A 23,403-nucleotide genomic window follows, 5' to 3' on the forward strand; every position below is an offset into this window, starting at 1 on the left:
ATATGTACATGTCTTTATCTAGAGCTCTATAAATACCCTTTGCCACCCAGCTCTTTCCTCTATTTCCGAGGATTTTATATTCTCCTTTGTTCCCTTAAATTTCACCTCAGTCGTCCCCATCAATGGCACTCACTATCCAGTGACCTAGTACAACCCAAGGGGTGTCCCGGCTCTTCTAGTGGCCTGGAAACAGATTAGGGATTGGTTAGACTTCTCGAATGTATTTCCCAGCAGTCTCCCTCTCCCCATCCTGCCTTAGGGGTCTTCCTCCTGCTAAATGCCTGCTTGTTTAGGTGATTATTTATCTATTACCTCGCTCTCCTGCTAGGAGGGACGTGTCCTGACAGTGGAAGCCTTGCCTGACTTGCCCCCTGGGTCTCCTTAGCTCCTAGCATCGTGCCTTGCCATACAAGTGTGCAGTAGGCTACTGACGGGGTCAGTGTCGTTACAATGTCGTCCTATGAAGTGGCAGGCAGTGTTCTAGGCATTGGGACAAGATCAAGGGACAAAGCAAGAGCCCACCTTTGCTTGGTGTGAAGCTGAGAGGGACTATTGAACTCAGAGAAGGCTCGGGATGGGCTCGGCCTCCGGGAGTCAGCCTGCCCTGGTTTCAGAAGCCCGGCAGATGTGTCTGGAGCAGCGCCTCTGTATCGGGAGGCTGGGCCTCGGGTGGGGGTTGATGCCGTCGGTCACACATGCAGAAAGGAGAGCCGGGGTGTTGTCTTGTGTCTGTTTGTTTGGGTTTTGAGGTGAGCTGTATATACAGTAGAATTTCCAGGCAGGCAGTCCTCTGCGAGGGGCTTGCTTACTGCGAAAGGGTTTGGAAGAATGAAGACCATAAGCTGTGGCTCCGTTTGCTTCTATTTCTCTGATCTGAAGGGCTGTCTGACTTTCAAAGATCCTCGCATATGGTTTGTATTTAAGGGGGGGGCCCCCACAGGGACTCTGTAAAAGACCGTTACCCTTCTGAAAATCATTGTCCACAGTCCGTCTGGTTCTGTTTATGGAGAAGTAAATGCACTCCAGATGGGGGAGATTCATGTAAAAGGAATCTCTTGTAATGAAACCTAAAGACAGGGGCTTCGGTTCCAAGATGATTGTTTATCTCAGCAGATAGCTCTTCTCAGAGAGTTCTAGAAAGAAGCACTCTGAATTTGCACAAATCCATTTTTCTCTCTTTCGTCACACTGGCTTGAGGGAATTTAGCAATTCCCCCTGAGTATCTTAGCGCCTTGTGGTAGCTCACTACCCATCCGTCGTTGGAGCCAGGAAACGGTATGAGGTCTCTTCTCTGCAACTTGGTTCCGAAATGGCTAAGAACCCAAGTCCAATCTCGGTCCCCTCCCGTATTCTACCAGCGTACAGACACCGGGAAGCATGTTGGAAGATGGGTGCAGTGTCTGCTCTCTACAGGTGCCTTTCCCCAGAAGAGTCGCTGAGACAATCGTGGCAGTGTCCAGGGGCTGGCTGTGGGACGGAGCCGTTTGCACCAGCACGGCCTCCTGGGCAGCTATATTCCCAGCACCTTGTTCACAGCTAAGCAGGGAGTGTCTCACCTTCCTACTAAGATGGGATGGATGGATGGACACCAGTGCTGCAGCGGTAAAGCCCAGCACTCTCACTCTTGAGGATGGCACAGGACCGGGTGAGCTTTCACTCTTTGAACTTGGTCAACCATAAGCTGGTGCCCAGTCCACGGCTGCTCATCACAGCAACATCAGTCCGTGGATCTCATTTCTTCCTCTGACCCGAGTGCTTGTTACTGCCCGTGGGCCTGGACTTCAGCAAAAGCAACAACAATAATAAAAACTAATTAACAAGATCTTTGGTATAGCTGGAGATTATGGTAGCTGCACCATATAAAGTAAGCACTCCTGGTCCCTGGCCGTTGGATAAATGCTGTTTCCTCTGAGGAGCCCTCCCAGGTAAGTATTGGGCTCCTCTAACTGCAAGGTTGGCGGTTCAAAACCACCAGCCACTCCTTGTTAGAAAGCTGAGCCTGTCTGCTCCCAGAAAGGTTTACAGCAGCCCCGGACACCCTGTCAGGGTCATGTGAGTCAGATTCAGCCCTGCTGACAGTGCGTTGGGTTTTTAATTACTCTCAAAACCTGTTTCCTCATTTAGGGCAAAGAGCTACCTCTAGAGTGAGGATTTAACTAACGCGTGTAGCTGATGGCACTGTGCTGGAATGTAAACAGCATACCGCATAACTTTAATAACTCCCCGCCTCCGCTGCTGTGTGCAGTGCGTAGGTTCTGACTCACGCCACTTTAGAGGGCGGAGTAGCACTGCCCCTGGGGCTCCCAAACTGTCACCTCTTCCTTACAGAGCAACGAGTGGTTTTGAACCACTGACCTGCACTGCTGTGTCTCCACGGCTCCTTGAACACCAAATTAGAAAAGGGAAAAATGATTTCTGTGTAGGAAACCAACCTGCTTTGCCCGTTGTGAAGTTGCTGACTGACCGTACAGAGGCCTCATGAATGACCCGCGGAAAGGTTGCAGAAGCCCTTGTCAATGCATCCATCAAGCAGAATAAAGCGCCCCCTCTCTCGGGTTTAGTCGTTTAGTCGTTTGGGCCCAGGGAGACATTGTATCAAGCTAAGCTCTGTTACGAGATATTAGTGGCGTCTCTGGAAACCTTTGGCTATTTCATCGTTCTAAGATTGATCTCATCATTACTTACTGTTTCTTTCTCAACTCTGCCTTCAATTTTTTTTTAATGATTGGTGAACAGTTGTGAATGAATTGTCACGGTTACATTACATTATCCTTGAGCTTTGTAATTATTTTGCCCAAAGTACCGCATTATTTTCAGAGGAGGCTTCAAAGAAGAGACACTGTCTTTGTAGTCTATTTTTAGCTTTCATATGAACAGAGCGGGAAAGTCAGAGCGTTTCATTGTGTGCCCGTGATGGCAAAAAAGAAAAAATTCACAGAAGAAAACATTCTACAAATACTAGACAAAGCAGATGAATGCAAAGAGACAAGGGAGAGTACTGTGGACTAATCATGGTGAAGTTAATTCTGTAAGGAAAATCTTAGGTTGAATTTTCAAGCGATGATCACCTAGAATTGAGAACAAGCTACTTCAAAGGGCACCAAGGACTTGTGACATTCAGATGCAGCCAGCCATTCAGTAGGAACTACTTCCTCGCGGAGTATTTTACAACAGGCACCTAGACCATGTATCTTACTAAGCGGAGTTGTTAGGTGCCGTGGGGTGGACCCCAACTCGGAGCGAGCCTGGGCCCAGCAGAATGGAATCCTGCCCACTCCCGCGCCAGCCGCATGGCCATCGCCGTGTTTCAGCCCATTCAGCCGTGTGCGTCTCTGTTGAGACGCTTCCTCTTTTTCGCCGACCTTCTACTTGAGCCAAGTACAACGTTCTTCTCCAAGAACTGGCTCCTCCTTAGAACGTGTCCAAAATGTGACACCTGAGATCTTGTCCGCTCTGCTGCTAAGTAGCATTCTGTTTGAACTTACTGCAAGACAGATTTGCAGCTGCTGCTTCTGGCAGGCCCTGGCCTATTCAGTGTTCTCTGCCATCGCCATAATTCAAGCGCCTCAATTCCCCAGTACATTTCTGGACATCTTGCAGATAAGGTGTTTAATTTTAAAAGGAAAAGGTATTATTAAGGAGCCCTGGTGACACAAATATTATTATGGGTTGTTTGTGTTAGGTCGTTAAAGTTTGGTTGGGTTTTTTGCTTTGTTTTTAATGTAAGCTGTGTACAAGTTCTTTATTTCAGATAAATGTTTTACAAATATTTTACTTCAATTTTTGGCCTGTCTGTTTACAACGTCAGTTTTTAGTGGGTTTTTTTTTTATTATTATTAACATTTTCTTGTAGGTTGGGTGAGACTTTCCCATTGAACAATTCGTTTCCATTTGTTTTCCTGACCTTAGTTGCAAGCACCCTCAATAGAACAGCCAACTTTTGCCAATTCTTCTCTGGGTTCCCCGTGCTTCCATGCCCCTTCCTGCCTTCTGAACTTTCTTCCAGGCAAGTGCTGCCCTTTAGATATCTTGGTGGACCGTTTAAAGGCTCCTGTGCCTCATAAGAGAGAGGCCTATGTATTGTTGGACTGAACAAACTGGGAGTGGTTCACTTCCAGTGTTGAAGGACGTCTCAGGTTCCACGTCTCTTATTAATTAGTCCTCTTAAGTCTGGTCTTTTTAATGCTTTTGGATTTGTTCTGCATCTTCCTTCTACCTTGAGCCTGTTGAGAGAGCTCATTCCTGATAGTTGGGCACCATCTAGTTCTTCTGGTCACAGTATCTTTTTTAACGTGGATGCAGACATTCTATTAGCTCGAGCGCGCATGTGTGTGTGTGAGAGAGAAAGAGAGAGAGATCCACTCTTTTATAAGAAATCGCATCAACCTAAAGTCACAAAAATTTTCTCCTGTACTCTTTAAAAGTTTTGCACTTGTTTAATGAAAAAAATTTGTTCTGCACAATACATTTTTCTAGAACACGATCCTTCATTAACTTCCCCGTGTACAGTGCAGTGACTTTTATTCTGTTCTTCAAGTTGTACAGCCATTCTTGCCCTCTCTCTCCCAGTCATCCTCTCGCGTTAACATAACGTACCGCCCTAGCCTTCCCATGTGCCTTCCCAGCGCTGTTACCAGTTTGATTTCGTGAAGATGCTTCTTTAGAAGAGAACAGTGCTCAAGGTAAACTTTTTCCCTCTAAACTATTGTTTGCTTTAAAGAAGAGTCCAGGTGATATTTTGGGTTTAAGGTTAAACATTATCCCAGAGCAATTGTTTCTGGGATTCATTAGATTCCGTGGCTCCAGAAAGTTAGATTCCGTGAGAATTTGACGTGATCTCTTTTTACACGTAGATGCGGAGTTTTACACACATCACTTGCTGAAAATCTGGCCTTTTTCCTGCTGACCTGCTGTGAATCCTGTCTTTAAAGGACTCTGATCATGGGGGGGGGTCTAGCTCTGGACTGTGTTCCATTTCATTCATCTCTTTGTCTGTTCTTACGTAGAGACCATGTTGTCTTGACAAGTCCAATCTTTAGCTTTTTTAATTGTGTAAAATCTCCCTTTCTCAACATTGCGTAAGCTATTAGTAGATCCTATGCATTTGTCGGTAGATTTTCAGAAACTCCCCCAAAGAGCCTGCCTGCCCTTGCACTGGCCGTGCAGCACCGGTTAGACCTGCAGGGGGTATCAGGCTTTCTTAATGCTCCGAAGTGAAAGCACATTTTATTTCATTTATTTATGTGCTGTGTTTTGCCAATGTGTTTTATTTGACCTTAAAAAAAAAAATCTAAAGGGGGAGACAGATCCACATTTGCTTTGATTTTGCCTTTTCTGTGCTGGCTTTTCCAGGTCGTATAGCAGTACTATATAATAACTGTATAAAAGAATTTTGGAAATAGTCACTACTGTGTTTCCCTAAAACAGCTTGTACAATGAGTGGCGAAACAGGGAGGGTAGAGGGAGAGTGGGTTGGAAAGAGGGAACCGATTATAAGGAACTATATGTGACCTCCTCCCTGGGGGACAGACAACAGAAAAGTGGGTGAGGGGAGACGTCGGACAGGGCAAGATATGACAAAATAACAATTTATAAATTATCAAGGGCTCATGAGGGAGGGGGGAGCAGGGAGGGAGGGGGAAAATGAGGACCTAATGTCGGGGGTTTAAATGGAGAGAAAATGTTTTGAGAAACGATGTACAAATGCGCTTTACACAATTGATGTGTGTATGGATTGGGATAAGAGTTGTATGAGCCCCTAATAAAATGATTTTTTTAAAAAAGAACATTAAAAAAAATTCACTAGGATCTCCCCCCCCCCCCCAAAAAAAAAAAACAGCTTGTACAGTAAGGGAATTAAATGTTTCTTAGAAACCTGTAAAAAGACCAATTCACCATTTGTAAAGAAGTCATCCTATTTACTTTTTTAAAACAAACAATTGTGATCTGTTAAAGTCTCTGCCCTTTTTGGAACGATTTTGTGTCTCTCTAGAATCATCCTGTGTTCGATTGAATGTAGTGTTACTTCAGATCTGTCTGTCATATCAGATTGTTCAGAAGGACATTTTCGTTAATCTAAAGTGACTGGCATTTTGTTAATTTTCTTTTGTTAATCATTTCTCCTTTATTCCACCGTTATAGCCGGGATGTAACCAAGCCTGGTGCTGCCTTCGTGAGATTTATTGAGGTGGTCTCTTGCCTCTCAAACTTCTCCTTTTTATGAGACCATATTTAAGATGTAGTTTTGTAATAGCAGGTGGATCGTTGGCTAGGCCCCTTGTTTAATCTTTAGTATAGTATTCAGATTCTCTGTGTCCTTATTTATCTCTAATTCTCTCTTTTTAATTTAATTTCAGGGCAAGTTTATTCGAATCAACTTTGATGTAACTGGGTATATTGTTGGGGCCAACATCGAAACATGTATCCTTTTTTGATGAGAGCACCTCTTGGGACAATGGCACCAACACCCAGAGCCTCGTGGCAGCCCTCGGTGACGTGGCTCCCACACCAATTAGCCACACAATAAAATTGAAACCCAGAGAGTGCCTGACTTGCTCCAGGGTCTCCAACTACTGTTATCTCCAACGAAGCACTGGTTTGTTTTCATCTGTTTGTCTGTTTTTAAACCTCTGTCATACCGTGCTCACCTGGCTAGGGACATGCAGTGCCTCCCTGAGACGGGATCGCCCCGGGAAATGCCCGTGTGGGAGGAAGATGCACGTCTGGAACACTCCTAGAATCCCCCTTGTTGTGATCTGTGTCCTGCTCTCATGCTCGAGGTAACCTCACTCCTGTCCACCTGTCCCAACCCTCCTCACCCTCCACCCTTTTTAAACCTCTTTTTTTAAAAAAATCTAAATTAGAGCAGATATGTGCCCATTGAAACAAACTTCATAGAAGTACAGAGCTGAGTCATTCCGTTACTTTTCAGCAGAATAAAACTAGAGGCACATATAAACAGTCAAATCTGTAAATCATCCGCAGACACGTCACAGATGAGCAATCACCTTAAGAAACGATGCCCTTAATAATAAACAACCTACGCCTGTTCTTGCCAAATTGCTTCCAACTAATGGCCGCCCTGTGTGTAGGGAGATAGGAAGCAAATGTGACTCTGAACAATAAGATTAGCAGAGAGAGAGTGAGACGGACGATGATGATTCTCCGATACTTGTTAGAATAGCCTCCAATGACAGTACACGCTGCTCGTTTCTCAGAAGGATGTCGATCCAGGTGAGAGACAGAGCAAAGGCGCCTTGTTGATTTGGACCGTGATTGGATTATGTCCTTCCTGCACAGGACACCAGAAAAACGTAGAAGACTGCAGTGAGTGTGAAGTTTAGCTTTCATGTCTTGGTCCTTTCAAGGATCGTACCTGTGACTGTGTTTCCCCGATGTGGACGGTGTGTTAGGGATGTATCTGATCTAAAACAGGAGCGTGTGGTACACACAGATTGAGGTCACGTGTGTGCCTCCAGGAAGATTTACCAGAGAACAGGCAGTCATACGCCAGGCTGTCCGACTGAGATTCTGTGGGACTGTCAGCCCAGAGACACTGCATGTGTGTATCTAAGTGTGCACGGGCACCTCCCACACCAACCGATGGCAGAGAGCATCACAGACAGTCACGTGCGCAGGCACCCCGGGACCTGGGAGCCGATGAGAGACGCGGCTGCTCTCGTAGAGGAAGCCCAGTGTCAGCAGCACAGCTCTAGGGCTTCCTGGCTCCCTGGTGGCATAGTGATTCCTCATTGGGCTGCCAACCGTGAGGTCAGGAGTTCGAAATCACCAGACGAAGCTTTTACTCCCATGAAGAGTCAAAACAGCCTCAGAATCTCGCAGGGGCAGTTCCACCCCATCCTATAGGGTCTCTTCATTGGAATCAGCTCGATGGCAGTGACTTTGGATTTTTGTTTTGTTTTTAAAACGGGTTCTCCAGAGCATGGGTGGGGAAGGTCAGTGGTTTCTAATTATGGCAAGCCACCCCCCAACAAACAAGCAACCTGCTGCTCTTGAGTGGATTCTGACTTAGGTCAATTCATCATGGCAGGATTTGGACATTGACAATGAGGTGGTGAACTTAATTTATTTAGCACAGGCATTCTGAGTCGGATTACGTTTCGTTTCTAGATCTCCCCCTAGCTCCAGAGCCACACTGCCATTGAAACAATGGTGACGCATGGCGACCCTGTAGGGCAGGGCGGAGTGCCCCCGTGAGTTCGCGGGCACAGAAAGCCCTGTGTTTCTCCCGAGGAGCGGCTGGTGGCTTCAGACTGCTGGCCTTCCAGGTCACAACCCAGCACCTGACCACTCCGCCGCCAGGGCTCTTGGCACTCACAGCCGCGGTCATTGGATTCGGTTATTTTGTTTTGTGTGCCTCGTTAAGACGAGGCTTCCCCTGTCTTAAGCAACTGTATTTCATTTTTAATATTTTCTGAAAGTTCCAACTACAGTGTTTTGGTATGTTGGTGTATCGATGTAAATCCACCAAGTTGGGGTTGAGGCAGGGTAGGGATGCACCCAATAAATAACCCTCAATGCCCTTCTAGTCCAGGACATATGGTAGAATTTCCTCCCACTTCCATACCACCCTCCACGCCCCACACACAAAGGGCAACCAATTCGATGGGTTCGTTGCAGGATAGCTGATCCATGTCAGCACAAGAGGATCTTGTGTGAATTTCAGTGTGTGTGTTCATTGAACGAAGACCCCCGATCACATTATGTAAGCCTTAATCCACGCTCCTCAGACCTTCTGGAAAAGTCTCGGGCTGTCCGCCAGGCCAAGGACGAACGCACGTTTCATCTCTTTTACCAGCTGCTGGCCGGGGCCGGGGAACACTTGAAAGGCACGTTTCTGCTGTGCTATACGGTCATATTCCCTCTGACATACATTGTTGTAGCTTTTGTTTTTCCCTTTAAGAGGGGTTTCATGGGACAGTAATTTGACACACTCCTCAGACTGTAACCGGTTAGAGTGTGAACATGAAGGTCCCTGTCAAGGGATGGCGCTCTGTGGTATGGCATGTCTAGTATCTGAGCGGTGTGAAACGGCCTTTTATATGTGCTGCTTCCAGTTTTTAAATGATAAGGTACGTGAAGATGGGTTTTTAGCTAGTTATGTCTCCACACTTAAGAATATAAAAGAAAAATATATGCCTCATAAACAGAAGTGAATTATCTTTGTTCATTTACATCTATATTTACAGTAGAACGTAAGGTGTGTGGAGTTTTCATTGGTGTTTTTAAACCATTTTCTTGGGCTCTAACCCGCACGTCATGCCCTGGTCCAGTCATATCGGGAACTGTACAATTGTGACCACAAACCACTCGAGTTGTTTGCTTTGTGGCCTTAGCCATAAGGACTGCAGGCCTCAGCCTGGCCAGGGGAAAACGTCGATCTCTGGCTCGTAGTTTCTGACCGAAAGGAAGAGAAGATGTACCACTGAGTTAGTACCTACACTGCCTGGTGTCAGAGCAGACAGTGCACAGTAGTAATACTTTGCTCTTGTGAGCCCTTGGCTCTGGGTAACCGCAGGCAGGTGTGAAAGCATTGAAACTAGAAACGAATGAGGGAAAGGCTACAAGGAAGATGAAGTCCTGTCTTGGAGAGGCCCCAGATGCTAGATGGTACGGTGATGGCCTGCGCGGCAGTGAGTGTGCAGTGTTCAGTCGCACGTTGAAAGCAAAGCCACGGCCACGGTGCTTGCTGAGAGCAGACTGTCCGTCCTCGCACAGGGGCAGGGATGACGCGGATAGGACAGACGTTCTCGGCAGGAGAGTTAGAGCAGGGCGCCCTGCGTCAGCAGGGTTAGAAGGGTAAAGAGCACTGTCGTTTGGGTTGCTCCTGAGACCGCCTCTCTGCGCTCCTGTCTTGAACGAGGAAGGTAAGTTCTCTCTGATTGACTGGCCTCTGCAAGTCACCGCTGAGGGTGCCCGTTATCATAGCCAGGCAGGGGATAGAGGCTGCACATCCCTCTGAAAGGCAAATGAACCACAGCATGTATCAGGGCGTTTGCTGGGCTTACTGTCATCTTGACACCTTCTACATCTGTGTTTTATCTTGCATCGCCTTACGGCTAGAAATGCCTTGCTAAGGTATGCAAGTTCAAAGCCGGCTCAAGTATGTCCATCTAGAAACGATAAAGCTCAGTCACCTGAAGAGTTGACAACTCTCATGTTTCAAAAACAAATGCTGTCAAAATTACCAGCCCCTAACCTCTTGAGAGTTCCACCTGGCCTGAATCTCCATGTTACCGCATGGGCACAGGTGATGAAAAGACGTGTGCGTTTGTGTATCTACGGGGAGATCTAAAGGCGCGAGGTGTGTGGTGGTGGTCTGAATGTGAGCCTCTGTTCACCTCGACAGCGGTGCAGTGTAAATGCCGGATGTGGGTGTTGATTAAATCTCGCTATCCCCTTTTTTCCCTTCAGCTGATTTGCTTCTTGAGGGGTTCAACAACTACAGATTTCTCTCCAACGGCTACATCCCTATTCCGGGACAGCAAGACAAGGACAACTTCCAGGAAACGATGGAAGCAATGCACATCATGGGCTTCTCCCACGAAGAGATTCTGTGTAAGCTGCTCACTGTTCCCACTGGGAAAATAGCGAGAACCGCCTCGGACGCTCCTGAGATCCCAGACAGGCTTCCCGGAGTGGCTCCGTGCAGCTGACTCACAGCAGGAAATAAATTAGGGTACATGCCTGCTGCCTGTTGGTCTAATCTTTTTACTTTTCCCCCCTTCGTATCAATATGAAGCAATGCTCAAGGTCGTTTCTTCTGTGCTGCAATTCGGAAATATTTCCTTCAAAAAGGAGAGGAACACTGATCAAGCCTCCATGCCGGAAAACACAGGTAAGCCGATGAAGACTGGTTCTATTTCTACTTAGATGGTTCTCTGTTACGTTCGCCAAACGGATGCTCCAGTGCAAACATAAGTGCACTCCCTAAGGCGTTTCCAAACGACGGTGAGCCAGGAGGGGAGCCCACACGCCCAGCTAAGGGCCAGCAATTCGGCACCGGCAGCAGGCACCCACCGGGAGGACTTGGGTCCCAGGAGACCATGCAGCATTGCTGCCCGCTGAGTTCTAGCCACATTTCAGCCAGAATTGGCCCGGTGTTGCTAATTAAAATGGACTTTTCAAAGGGAAAATGGAAATAAGATTTTAATATGAAATCTTAAACTTAAAAAAAAAAATCATTATATTGGGGGCTAGTACAACTCTTATCACAATCCATAGATACATCCATTCTCTCAAGCACATTTGTTGCCATCATCATGCTCAAAACATTCTCTTTCTACTTGAGCCCTTGGTAGCCATTGGGGGATGGGGGGGGGGGGCTAATGAGCTGTTTGCTTATCAGTTGACGCTCAGCTCCCTGAATGCGTTATCATGATGCACACGAACACCCACAGGCCCCCATGGCCAGGGAAGGTGGCATAGATTAACGCACTAAGGACCCCTGCAGGTCCTTGCCTGTAAGCAGTTTGAGGCTTGTTAGCCACCTGATTCGGTGTACATGTGGGAAGGGACTAATGAGCCCTGGACATGTCGTCCTATCTTTCCTGACCACCCTTGTGATGTCCGGGACCAGGAGGCGTACCGTTTAGTCACAGGCGTGTGGGTGACTGGGGCTGCCTTGCTTCCCCCCCCCGTCACTCTTGCTTTGTCCAATGAGACTTGAAACCGGAAAGTGTGAGCAAGAAAGAAGAGTGCGGCAGTGTCATGTAGCTGCACGCTGAAATCTCGCAGTGGCCCGGAGAGCGAGGTGACGGGGGCCCTCTTCTCACAGACGAGGCGGGCAGATGCGCGGCTTCTGTAAAGAGATCTGTGACCTTGCTTTTCTTTAAGCAGCTCGTAACATGCCGTGGTTGGCCTTCTTCTGGTTTAAGTGCCCTCAATTCGTGGCAGTGGGTTAAGAGGTTCAAACTGCTAATCAGCAGTTCAAACCCCCCTCCCCCCCAGCTTCCCTCTGGGAGAAAGAGGCTGCGGTTTCCTCCCATCAGAGGTAAAGTTGAGGACACCCCAGGGAGCCCTTCTGTTGGGTCCGACGGTGTCACTGTGAGTCAGAATCATCTCGATGGCAGTGGTTGGCTCTATTTGTTGCTTTTTCCTATGGTTTTATGGACTGTGGCATTTGAAAACGTCCCTGAAAATCTGACCATCTCGTGCTAAGGGCTATTTCCTCCCTCTTATCTTTTCTTTAAAGAAAAATATTCCTAAGCGCAAAGGAAAACAGCATGTGGAAAGGTATTCCAGGCATTTTTCTCGTTAGCAAATCCCACTGGAATGAAACCGTTGTTGAAAGGAATCCATTAAAATTGCTTCAGTGTCATTGTTTCGAATAGAAGTAAGCCTTCCTGCTTCTTACTTGGGAGGCTTTACGAAGATGACAGCTGGCTGTAGATAACTCTTCCCGAATTATTACCTGTACAAGGTAAGACTATCCTGTCACCTGTGCTTATCACATCAGGACCTTTTCAGTGACAGAGCATGTGAGTCTCATAGGAGACGAGAGGTGTCCACACGCTCGTACTTCAGACCCGGGAGCTTCATTGGCCTGCTGCCCACTCCCCTTTCTGGCTCATTTTGAAGCAAATACCAGACCTTTTAGTTACATGACTCCGGATCGAAAGAAGGGCCAGTAGTTGACCTGTGCATTTGGCCTTTATTTTAAAAACAAAACAAACAAACCAAAAAAACATCCTATTACTACTTTCTGTAAGTTATGGACTGCTAACTACAAGGTTGGTCCTTCAAACCCCCCGGCTGCTCCAGGGGAGAAAGAGGAGGCTGTTTGCCCCTGTCCAGACTGACAAAGCCTCTGTTGTCCTGTGTGTGACCGGTCGCTGTGAGTTGGCATGAACTCGTAGTGGGTTTGGTGTGCATGGTTGGTACTATTTTCTATCTCTTATCAGAGCTCTCCGTTAATATGCTTTTAGTGTTTAATTATGCAGTAGTCTTCCCCGGCCTTCACTGTAAAACAAAGGTGTGGCCTACAAACCGTAGTTTGAAAGGAATTATCTTTCTTCTTTATGAACATATCAATACCCTTCTCCCCCAGCACACACACTGCGTGATGGAGTTATGGAGTAAATACAGCAAATAGCTGTTAACTCGTAGCATCAAAAGTACACCGAGTCACAAGTCCGGCTCACATACAAATATACTAGAGCCGAGGAAAAGCAGTTTCCATACTGGACTTTCAGATACCTGGCGATTTGAATGTCGCTAAGTTTTAACCAGAAATCCTAAGAGTCCAGTCGCATTAGAAGGTCAGGGTCCTTATTGTTGCCATAGAAACAAAATTAAAAGTCAGCAAGCAGCCTTCCAGCTCCGCGACCGGCCTGCAGGCTGTCGGGGGACAGAGGAGCATGTCCAGTGAGTGACGTGGGGACCCAGCCCAGTCAGGATCTCAGCCGGGTCGGTGATGTGTCTCTCAGCAATGCTGAAGTACTTTTAAATCCTCCCTTCAGAGTTTCAGAACTGCCTTCAGAGCTAGATTGACCAATTAGGATCTTCTAAGCTAGACTTGGTTTTCTCAAACCTGCCTGTCAGGTAATAGGGTAACAGCCCTTGAAAAGTGGAAAGTTATGCAATTATGACATTGTTAAAAAGTCACCTTCGTGGGACTCGGGTCTCTACAGACGAGTCCTCCAAATGTTTTTGAGCAGCACGTTTTTTAAAGAAAGATTGCTTATACCAATATATATATATAATTTCCAGGCTTAGAGAAAACTTGCAAATCTTAGCACATCGTTTTCACACGCATCTTTCACACCCCGAGCTCTTGACAGTCTGCATCGCCCCAGGGCGGTGATCAGAATCAGGAAATTATTTTTATTGACATCGATCAGATTACTCGAGTAGTGGTATATACAGTTTATTATCGGCCCCTCCCCCAAACTCCAACCCCCCTGCCATCAAGTGGATTCTGACTCAAAAGGAGCCCGAGGGTGGTGTCTGAGACTGGAGGCTGGTGGTCTCTGATGACCTGGCAGTTCGCGTCCTAACGTGAAGCCCACCAGGTGACCTGCTTCTGGGTGGTGGAAATGGTTCGTGTGTTCACCCGTCGATGCCTGGGAAGAAAGGCAGGCTTGGCAGTCTGCCTCCATGGGTCAGTCACTGAAAACCCTACGGAGCCCAGATCTGCGGGGACATGGGTGGAGCCGCCAGTGAGGAAGGACCGACTCGTCCACAGATCTTGTTCAGGTCCTGTCAGCTCTCACCAGTGCCCCATTGCTGGTCCAGGGTCACGCCTTGTGCTTCCTTTCATTGGCTGCTGCCCTGGTCATCCGTGGCCTTGATGCATTTGAAGAATACTGACCAGTTAGTCTGTACCCAGTCCCTCAGTTTGCATCTGTCTTGCGTCTCTCTTGGTTAAACTCAGGTTGTGAGTTTGGGGAACGAATCTCACAGAAGGGAGGCTGTGTTGTGTCCTTGGTGCATTGCACCGGGAGGCGGATGGTGGTGACCGGTTTGTTACTGGTGATGTTGGCTTTGATCACTTGGCTGTGGCGGCGCCTGAGGGGTTTCTCCATTCATCATGAGGTGCCGGAGTTCTCTGCTGTCAAGCCCATTTCTTCTCCATGTGACAGCACGAGCTGCCTGGGGGTTTTCTAAGCCCTGATCTTTACGGAAGTTTGCCAGGCCTCTCTCCCAAGGAACAGCGGGATGGGTCAAGCTAACCTCTTGATTAGCAGCCAGATGCTTCACTGGCACCACCAGGCTCCCTATTGTCAAGGTGCCTGAGAGTAGCCAAAGGAATGGAGTAAACCAAGACCTAAGTGTGTTGGCTGCCAACGTGATGGTGATCGTGATGAAAATACGGGGATGTGAACTAGCTGCGTTTTCTTTTCTTTTAAATTGTTTATGGGCACAGACTTCACACGTGCTGTTTAATCATTCAGTCGTAGGAAGAAGAGTTACACAGTCGTCGCCACAACCGATTTCAGAGCAGTCTCTTCTCGTACTCTCTGTTACGAGCTTCCTGTTCCCCCCTCACCCCCCAGTCTTCCCTGCCAAGCCTCTGGGTAATTATTAGTATCTCTAGCAAACCTATCCTGGAGTTCATATGCAGACAATCATAAAACACAAACAGGAAGTAAACAACCATTTACAAAACAACAATGATGAGTAGACAAAACGGAAAACCTCAATCAGAAAGAAGGCAGACAATATTAAAAACTGAAACTGCACTAAAATGGGTCAAAAGGGAGATCACGTGACCTTGTAAGTGGCTACATCTGCCTCTGTGATCGCACACTCAGAGGGACTTCACCGACGCTCCGGCTCCCATCACACAGACACAAACACACACCCGGGTGACCTCAAAGGGAGCCAGAACCTTAGCGGTCAGCCGACAGAGAGCAGCGAGAGGAGACCTCTGTATGTTTGCCGTAGAGCCAGACTCCTCACCACCATCACGTCGGCCCTACGCTGTCTGCCCTGTAAGATGGCCTGACTGCCCCTGTGGCTTTCTGAGGCTGTACAACTGCAGGGGCCGAATGCCTCATCTTTCTCCCAGGGAGCAGCTGGTGCTTTTGAACTGCTGGCCTTGGGGGGTTAGCAGCCCAGCACATAACCATTCTACCACCAGTGTCTACCATTATGCTCCTCTGTGTCTACCACAAAGCGCTCCATTGGCTGTAAGATTTGACCGGTTCTCCTCAGGGTGGTCAGCTGACAAGAAATGCACTGTCTAGTGTCCGCAAGGCCCAACAGCAAGCACACACTGGGTTATTATCGTTAAGTTTTGATTAAATAAAGGCATCTTAAAATTAAATTAGAAATGTAGCCTACCCCAGCCCTTCTTTGAAGGACCTGCATTCTAGCACTCTGACCTGCTACCAGGAACCCTGATTCTGCAGTCTCGGGAGGTCCGACTGCTTCTTGTGGGCGGTTGGTCCTGTTGGTGCCCTGCTTTCTCTTTGCGTCCAGACAAGTAGAGGCCAATCATTGTATCTGACACGGCGTTTGCGAGCTTCTAAGACCCCAGACTAGTTGTTGCTGTTTCACAATGACCTATACCGTAGCAATTGTTAAAATGTCTTTTTCCCTTGTGCACGTTTTAGGGACGTTGTTTACTTTTGTTTAGTTGTGTGCACTTTCGGTTGTGCCCACATTCCGTGTCACCTTTTACATCCCCCAAAATAGCAAGTGTCTACTATCTAGAGACCAAATCCCTCCCCAACGTAACCACTCCCTCGTAGCCACTAATGAACATGCGTTTCTGTTACACATATTTGGCTGTGATGTCATTTCATAAATGCGAGACTGGGCTGTGTTGTGTGTGTGTGTGTGTGTGTGTGTGTGTGTGTGTGTGTGTGTGTGTGACTTCTTTCCCTCAACACAGTGTCCTTCAGGTTCACCTGTGCTTTGAGGTGTTTAAACAGGTTTATGTTTGATCACTGGCCAAAGGCCAAGGGATGAGTTCAACAATTCTAAGCCTTTTTTCCCTTCATTCTGCCCAGTGTCTTTGGGTTCTAAAACACAATAATTTATGCTCAATTCTCCAGGATAATTAAATGACAGCTAGCCATCTCTCCCCCTGTAAGGACGAGTGCCTTGTTGAACGGATGCAGGCATCCTCGTCAGACGTAAAGCTTGGAAGGTGTTTAGTCGCTTGGTGTATGATCTGATGCCTGTGCCAGTTCTTCGTTCAAGGCGGGGACCGAGTATGTAGTGACGGGCCACGAGCAGGCTCCTGGGCGTGGCACACCAACAGACTCCCCAAATTCAGTTGCGCAGAAGCTGTGCCACCTGCTGGGGATGAACGTGATGGAGTTCACCCGGGCCATCCTCACCCCCCGGATCAAGGTCGGCCGAGACTACGTGCAGAAAGCCCAGACCAAAGAGCAAGTAAGCGGGATAGTCAATGCCCTGGCGGGTTTGTTTGAACGGATGACCTTCTGATTGAGGTGTGAGAAACTGAGTCGGTCAGAAAGGTGCTCAGGTGGATCTTTCTTGGCCTGTACAAGTCAGTATATTTTCTGGACTTACCTTTCCATTGGAATACCTTCACCCACTGTCCCTAGGTGATCGATGGGTGGAAACCCAGTCGGACATCTCTGGGCTTCAGAGTCAGCCCGGTAGAGACAGGCCCTGCTACCTGGTCCCTGTGGTGGGTGGGCTTGTGACAAGGCTGCTGGGTTCTTAGTTACCCATTTACTGCCCCACTACCGTAACTACCTTAGTAGCTTCCATGAAGAACATTGGGGAGTGAGTCTTGTGTGACGAAGTATCACCTGGCTGAAATGGCTCAAAGCATCCCAGAATGCACATACATTCATGCTACCTAGAAACCCAGGGAGGAGTTGATCTCCCGCACACCTTGACCCATCTCCTAAATTACTGTTTAATTCTATTACTATCGCCCTCAGTTGATGTGTAAAACTGAGATGATTAAATAGTCATGGTTACTTTCAGGGGGGTTTAGTTTGCTATTAGACCACCACCACCACCACCACCCACGAGAGGTGGAGAAAGCATTATTGAGATTATCTCCGGAATGAAGGGTGCGTGTTGTCGTTGCAGGCAGACTTTGCAGTAGAAGCACTGGCTAAAGCGACCTACGAGCGACTCTTCCGCTGGCTCGTTCACCGGATTAATAAAGCCCTGGACAGGACCAAGCGCCAGGGGGCATCTTTCATCGGGATCCTGGACATTGCTGGATTTGAAATCTTTGAGGTATTCGTTTCCTGATCCCTTTCTTTGCCTCCCTCCTTCCCGCCCTTCCTCCTTGTCTTAACGTCTGTCCCTTCTGTTGATGCTTTTCACGCCCACTTACTAAAGCTCACTGTGCGGCAGACACAGTGCTGGGCACCAGGCACATAGGGGATGATGGTTCTTTCAAACACCGAAAAGGACTAAATCCGCAGCTTTGTGAACTGCAGGAAATAGACGGTGTGATGAAAAGAGGTAGGGAGACCCACGTGAGGCAGCCTGTAAGTAGAAGGCTGCTCTGCAAGATTGTCGTGGGGCACGCCTGATGTACGAGAAGCCGCCCACCCACACGTGTCCCTCACACAGAGCAAGTCCAGCGGTCCTGTGTGTGTGAGTTTTGTGGGGCTGGTGGGGCACAGGGAGAAGTGGGAGATCCTTGTGGGGCCATTGCAGACCAGGGACAACACGACCGTGGCAGGGCTGGAGAATCAGGGGGTTTGAGATGGATACCTGTGGAAAAACAGTCATCTACGCCCTGACGAGGTCTAACCGGTAGGAGTTGATAGGGTGCATTTCACTATGTCTTCCTGTCGATTTGAATGGATTTCCCCAAACACGTAACCGCCACCGGTGTAAATCACAGCACAGGTCACACAGTTACAGATCAGCGGTCTCATAAAAATGTGTATCTTCTCTCCTTTGAGAGACAGACTGTTCCATTCAGCCTTAAAAACCAAGGTCAGTACTTCCAGAGATTACCACGCACTGAATTGTCTTGTTTTTAAAGTGAACCCATTTAAAGCTACAGCTCTGTCCTCATAAATTTTTACTGTTTACTCTGGTGTAAGCATTTCCCTCCACTGATCACCCGGCTCCTGAAATGTTTTTGGAAGGCACTAACCAAAGCATTGTAAAGGAAGTGTGGTTCTGACACATGAACTTCCAGTCACTCTTGCTCAGACACGTCACACTTTTCTGATAACAGTGGAAAAGGGGGGAAAGCAGCTCTAATGTTTAACTTATTCTGCACATGAATAGTGTATATTTAGCAGTGGTAAATGCCAAATTGCCAGGCCAGAGCAACACTGGCTGTGACGGTTAAGGTCCTGTATCAGCTTGGCTGGACTTCGACCCTCCGTGGTTTGGCAGTTTTGTAATGATGGCATTTAGCCGTATCCCTCCTTTTCCCATATTGCCGGGTTTGGCCTAGCCTTTGGAACCTGGCCGTGTCAGTAAGTGAGGAGCGGGTGTGAGCACCCAGCAGGAATCTGCGTACACTGCTGGAAACGCCAGGTGATTGTAGAGCATTACACGTCATGAGTACAAACCAAATGTCCACTAGTAGGAAGTGGGTGCGGAGTCCTGGTGGTGCGTGGCCTAAGCCCTCAGCTCCGAACGACAACGTTGGCAGCTCAAGCCTACCAGCCACCCCGGGAGAAGGAGGTGGCCGTCGGCTTCTGCAAGGTGACAGCCGTGGAGCCCTGGGGACAGTTCTACTCTGTCCTTGTCACTGTAAATGGGAACCAACTCGAGCTCAACAGTTTTGGCTTGGGGAGGAGGTTGGCCAATTAACAATATTTCCATACGGTAGGATATTGTGCTTCCAAGTAAAGCACTGAGATGGCTTTATGTATTTATGGAAAGTCTTCCAGTGACGTTGTTTGATTACAAAAAAAATCCAAGCTGTTATTCAGGTGCCTGGTGGCACAATGATCCAAGCACTCGAATGACCCTTTGGGAGGAAACCTATCGATCTGCTTCCATAAAGAGGAAAGGCGAGAAAACCCGTGGGCAGTTAGTCGGAGCAACAGTGTGTACACACACGGGCAGTCGGTGCGTGGAGTGTTTCTGGAAGAAGTAGGTGCCAGGGATTGACATTGAGGAGAGCAAGTGAGGGCCTGAGTGAGGCTCCTCATTCCAGCTCACCTCTGCGTACACGTTTCGAGTTTTATACCCTGTGTGGCCAGCTTAAATGCCACCTGTTTTAAAATACCATTGCCGGCCTCCTAAATATGGAAGACAGGTAGAATGTGTGTGGGTAATGTCATGTGATGTAGTCACCAGGCTCGACGGGTAAGACAGCCTTCTCTTAAGGAATTGCACGTTCCATTCATAGAAACGAGACCCTGAATAAGCACACCTGGTTGGTTGGGAATACCTCTCTGGCTCCTGATGTGACCCTCACTAGAAGGGCAGGGCCAAGGAGGGCAAACAGCCCTGTCTGCCTAGCAGGACCTCAGCTGCAGTAGGGACTGTGACGTCCCCACGGGAGTGTGGAAGATTATTGAGTGGCTTTTTTCAGGCAACCAGTCTCCTCCTTGATTGATGAAGCCCTCCCTAATTGAAAACGTTTTCGTACTGAACGAGGTTATCTGCAGGCACCGGCTGGTCATATGAACAGCACGGAACTGAAAAGGGGTCATGGTAATCGATGAGATGGTGCTTGGGAGAAATTCGTACCTGTTCATTCAGCCATCCGTGCATCCAGTCAGCGTCACACCAGACGAACAGGGAGCGCTCACAGAAGTGCCTGAGATGCTCAAGGTCACCTTGTGAGCTAGTGCCAAAGGTCAAGAAAAGCATTTAGCAAAGCCGCCAGTAACCTCACTTAACCACCTGCAGCCTGTGTGTCAGGCTGGGCTCTCCAAAACAAGTAAAAGATTAGCAGCCTGTCTGAAGGGTGGATCGGTGCCAGCTGGGTCTGCAGACCCCGCACAGTGTGGAGTGTCGCCCAAGCCCACCCTGCTGCCTCTGCGCTCCCCTCCCTCTCTGCCTCTTTTGTTTTTGTGTTTTTTTAATCTACTCTCATTTCTGTTTCTTAACCATTCACTCTTAGCACTTGATTAAAGTTTCATTTGTAGATTATTCATTTAGCATAAATTAATTCTTTTCTCATCTTAGCAAGTCAATAATACCATGTGGCCATGATATATTATTTTTTACCTTTTCACAAAAGCCTCGTATGTGTATGGTAGGGGCGGGTGCCTTGGGCAGACTCAGGCCCTTGGTTTAGTGCCTACGTTAGATAGACACGATGATGCAGTGGGCACCTAATCAATAATGCTTAACGAACTTTTGGGATAGCGAGCTGACGGTTTTTCCTCCCCTCTACCCCCACCCTCCCAATTTGGACTGCGCGTCCTGCAGCTGAACTCCTTCGAGCAGCTGTGCATCAACTACACCAACGAGAAGCTGCAGCAGCTCTTCAACCACACCATGTTCGTGCTGGAGCAGGAGGAGTACCAGCGCGAGGGCATCGAGTGGAACTTCATCGACTTCGGCCTCGACCTGCAGCCCTGCATCGACCTCATCGAGAGACCCGTAAGCAGTCAGGCACCCCCGGGCTTGCCGGCCACGGCCCACCGGCGGCCAGGACGTATTTCCTGGCAGAATTCCAGACAGAAATGATCTTGGCCAGCCAGTGTCGGGACAGTTTTCTCATCTAAAGGGCCTAGGACGGCGGTGCTTGGATGAGATGACAGCCCTTCCCTGGGGCAGCCGTGTCCCGGGTACAGACACGTGTGCACATGTGTTCCTGGAACCCGGAATCCCAGCCCTCACTTACATTCCCAACTCTCATGGAGTCATTTTAGAAACGATTACATCGTGTCTGAGATCTATTCCAGGATTTCATGTTTACTCAAAGGAATTTAAAGAGTAAACAAATGACGGTAGAAAGATGCTTTTCCATGATCCTAACATGAAGCTTCATTTTATCTCAAAGTGGTCAGATGGGTGGGGCATGTTGAGCTAGCTGCCGCTCTGAACCCCCTCCCGGCCTGTTAAAAAGGCCCAGTCTCGGAGGCCTTTACAGGAGTGCTCTTTCAGCTGCTCTGGGTTCCTCCAGGTGGGCAGGTGGAGCGGCCACAGACCAGCACAGTCATGGAGGAATGGGCCAGACGTGAGGATGTTCTCGGGTCTGCCCAGCCAGCCGTCTGGACCCGCACCTTCCTCTGACTGCTCACTGCATTGTTTCACTTGTACTCCGTCGCTTCCAGCTGTGCTTTACAAACAGTGCTTGTGTACAGATAGCTCTTCTGCAGTAAATAGAAAAGCCGTGGTCTTGTGGGGATGCTCTAGTAAAGTTCTGCTGCGTCTCACCAGCATCACATTGGCAGCTTGGTCATACAGGGCGAACGAGGTCAGACCAAGTCCTTGCAAGTCAAGGACGACGTGTAGTTTTTCTGTCTGTCCTGCTTCCCTGCACAAGAGCATCATCCATAGACTCTTTTAGCTTGAGCTTCTTGTGTGAAGGTTGACAGACGAGATCACAGTTCCACATTCAAGGGCTCATAGCCGACCGGCCGATTCAAGTCCTGCACTGCAGCTCCCTCAGTGTACCGTCGCTGGGCCCCTTAGCGGCGCTCCCCGAAAATGGCACCCTTGGTCACGCCACATGGCGTGCCAGCCCTGTGGTTACAGTGGGCACCAGTTGGGGTACTCCCAAACTTGGCCAGCCATCACTGCTACCAAATTCCAATGTTTCTCACCCTGTGCCCATTAGCAGTCCCTCCTCGTCGGGCCTCCACCCCTGGCCCACCCGTCCCTGGGCACCCCTCACCTGCTCTCAGCCTTGGGGGGGGTCTATGGGCTTGGCTAGCAGAGCCGTTTGCTCCAGGAGATGAGTGTAGAAAAACAGTGACTGATGACCGGTTCTGTCTTCTCCCATCTGCACTGCCCACTGATAGCCTCAAATCCTTCCCAAGTGTGACATGCTTGCTAGGTGGCATCTTCTTGCCCTAAACCGAAACCACACGTGACCAGAGCTCTCCAGCTAGTTGAGATGTGGGGAGGCTATAGCTAGCCCATCTTTCCTGCCCCCCTCGCCCCACAGTTTCTCGCCGCCCTTCCTTATTTGTTGCTTTGGTGGGAAGGGGGCGGGGATTTACTTGGAATTTGCATTTGTACGAGAGGTTGCCTGTCCATCTTCTTACCAGTACTTACGTACAGCCTGAGAGCTCAGCATTTTGATTGACACACTTGTTAGACACACCTTTTATCCTAGGTACCCCCACTACCCCTTTAATACCCCTCACTCCGCCCCCAGATTCTCATAGAACTCCACTGGTGTTGGACAGTCAACCTCCAAATGCGATGCACATGTTGTGCGTGCAACGTGGCCTGTCACACACACCGCGTCAGCTCCACCCCCTCTCCCTGCCAGGCGAACCCTCCTGGGGTGCTGGCCCTGCTGGACGAAGAGTGTTGGTTCCCCAAAGCCACCGATAAGACCTTCGTGGAGAAGCTGGTTCAGGAGCAAGGCTCTCACTCCAAATTCCAGAAGCCCCGGCAGCTGAAAGACAAAGCTGACTTTTGCATCATACACTACGCGGGGAAGGTGAGAGGCCTTGTGCTGAACTGACTGGATGCGCATGCTTGTAAGCCCTTGAGGCCTGCCTGGGCATCAGACCCCTTTGTTTGGACGGGCCTGAGCATTTACGTTAAAGCTGGACCGAGTCTTCTTGTTCTTTCTTTGTATCCCCCCCCCTTCCCCCCCAATCCACCCCTCGCGGCGGCAGGTGGACTACAAGGCCGACGAGTGGCTGATGAAGAACATGGACCCCCTGAATGACAACGTGGCCACCCTTCTGCACCAGTCCTCAGACAGATTTGTGGCCGAGCTCTGGAAAGACGGTGAGAGCGTGCTCCTGGTTGTCATTAAACCTGGCCCCAGAGTCTTTCCCAGCCACTCTGGAAGTTTACGTTTGGGTCTTTTACACACAGATGCATGTG

General features: G+C 48.7%; 1 protein-coding gene across 7 annotated transcripts in view; it reads left to right on the plus strand.

Moving 5' to 3' along the window:
• Nucleotides 1-23,403, plus strand: part of MYH10 (myosin heavy chain 10) — a 131,345-nt gene that overhangs the window by 61,258 nt on the left and 46,684 nt on the right. For all 7 annotated transcript variants that reach the window (XM_045293458.1, XM_045293457.1, XM_045293460.1 and 4 more), the window contains 9 exons: nucleotides 6,357-6,420; nucleotides 8,751-8,849; nucleotides 10,435-10,578; nucleotides 10,763-10,858; nucleotides 16,748-16,866; nucleotides 17,542-17,694; nucleotides 20,818-20,991; nucleotides 22,835-23,008; nucleotides 23,190-23,304. In XM_045293458.1, coding sequence (XP_045149393.1) covers nucleotides 6,357-6,420; nucleotides 8,751-8,849; nucleotides 10,435-10,578; nucleotides 10,763-10,858; nucleotides 16,748-16,866; nucleotides 17,542-17,694; nucleotides 20,818-20,991; nucleotides 22,835-23,008; nucleotides 23,190-23,304 — 1,138 coding nt within the window. The remainder of the gene's footprint in view (nucleotides 1-6,356; nucleotides 6,421-8,750; nucleotides 8,850-10,434; nucleotides 10,579-10,762; nucleotides 10,859-16,747; nucleotides 16,867-17,541; nucleotides 17,695-20,817; nucleotides 20,992-22,834; nucleotides 23,009-23,189; nucleotides 23,305-23,403) is intronic.

Source organism: Echinops telfairi, unplaced genomic scaffold, assembly GCF_000313985.2.
Source record: "Echinops telfairi isolate 266 unplaced genomic scaffold, ASM31398v2 ScPeMD7_2010;HRSCAF=2546, whole genome shotgun sequence".
Lineage (NCBI taxonomy): Eukaryota > Metazoa > Chordata > Mammalia > Afrosoricida > Tenrecidae > Echinops > Echinops telfairi.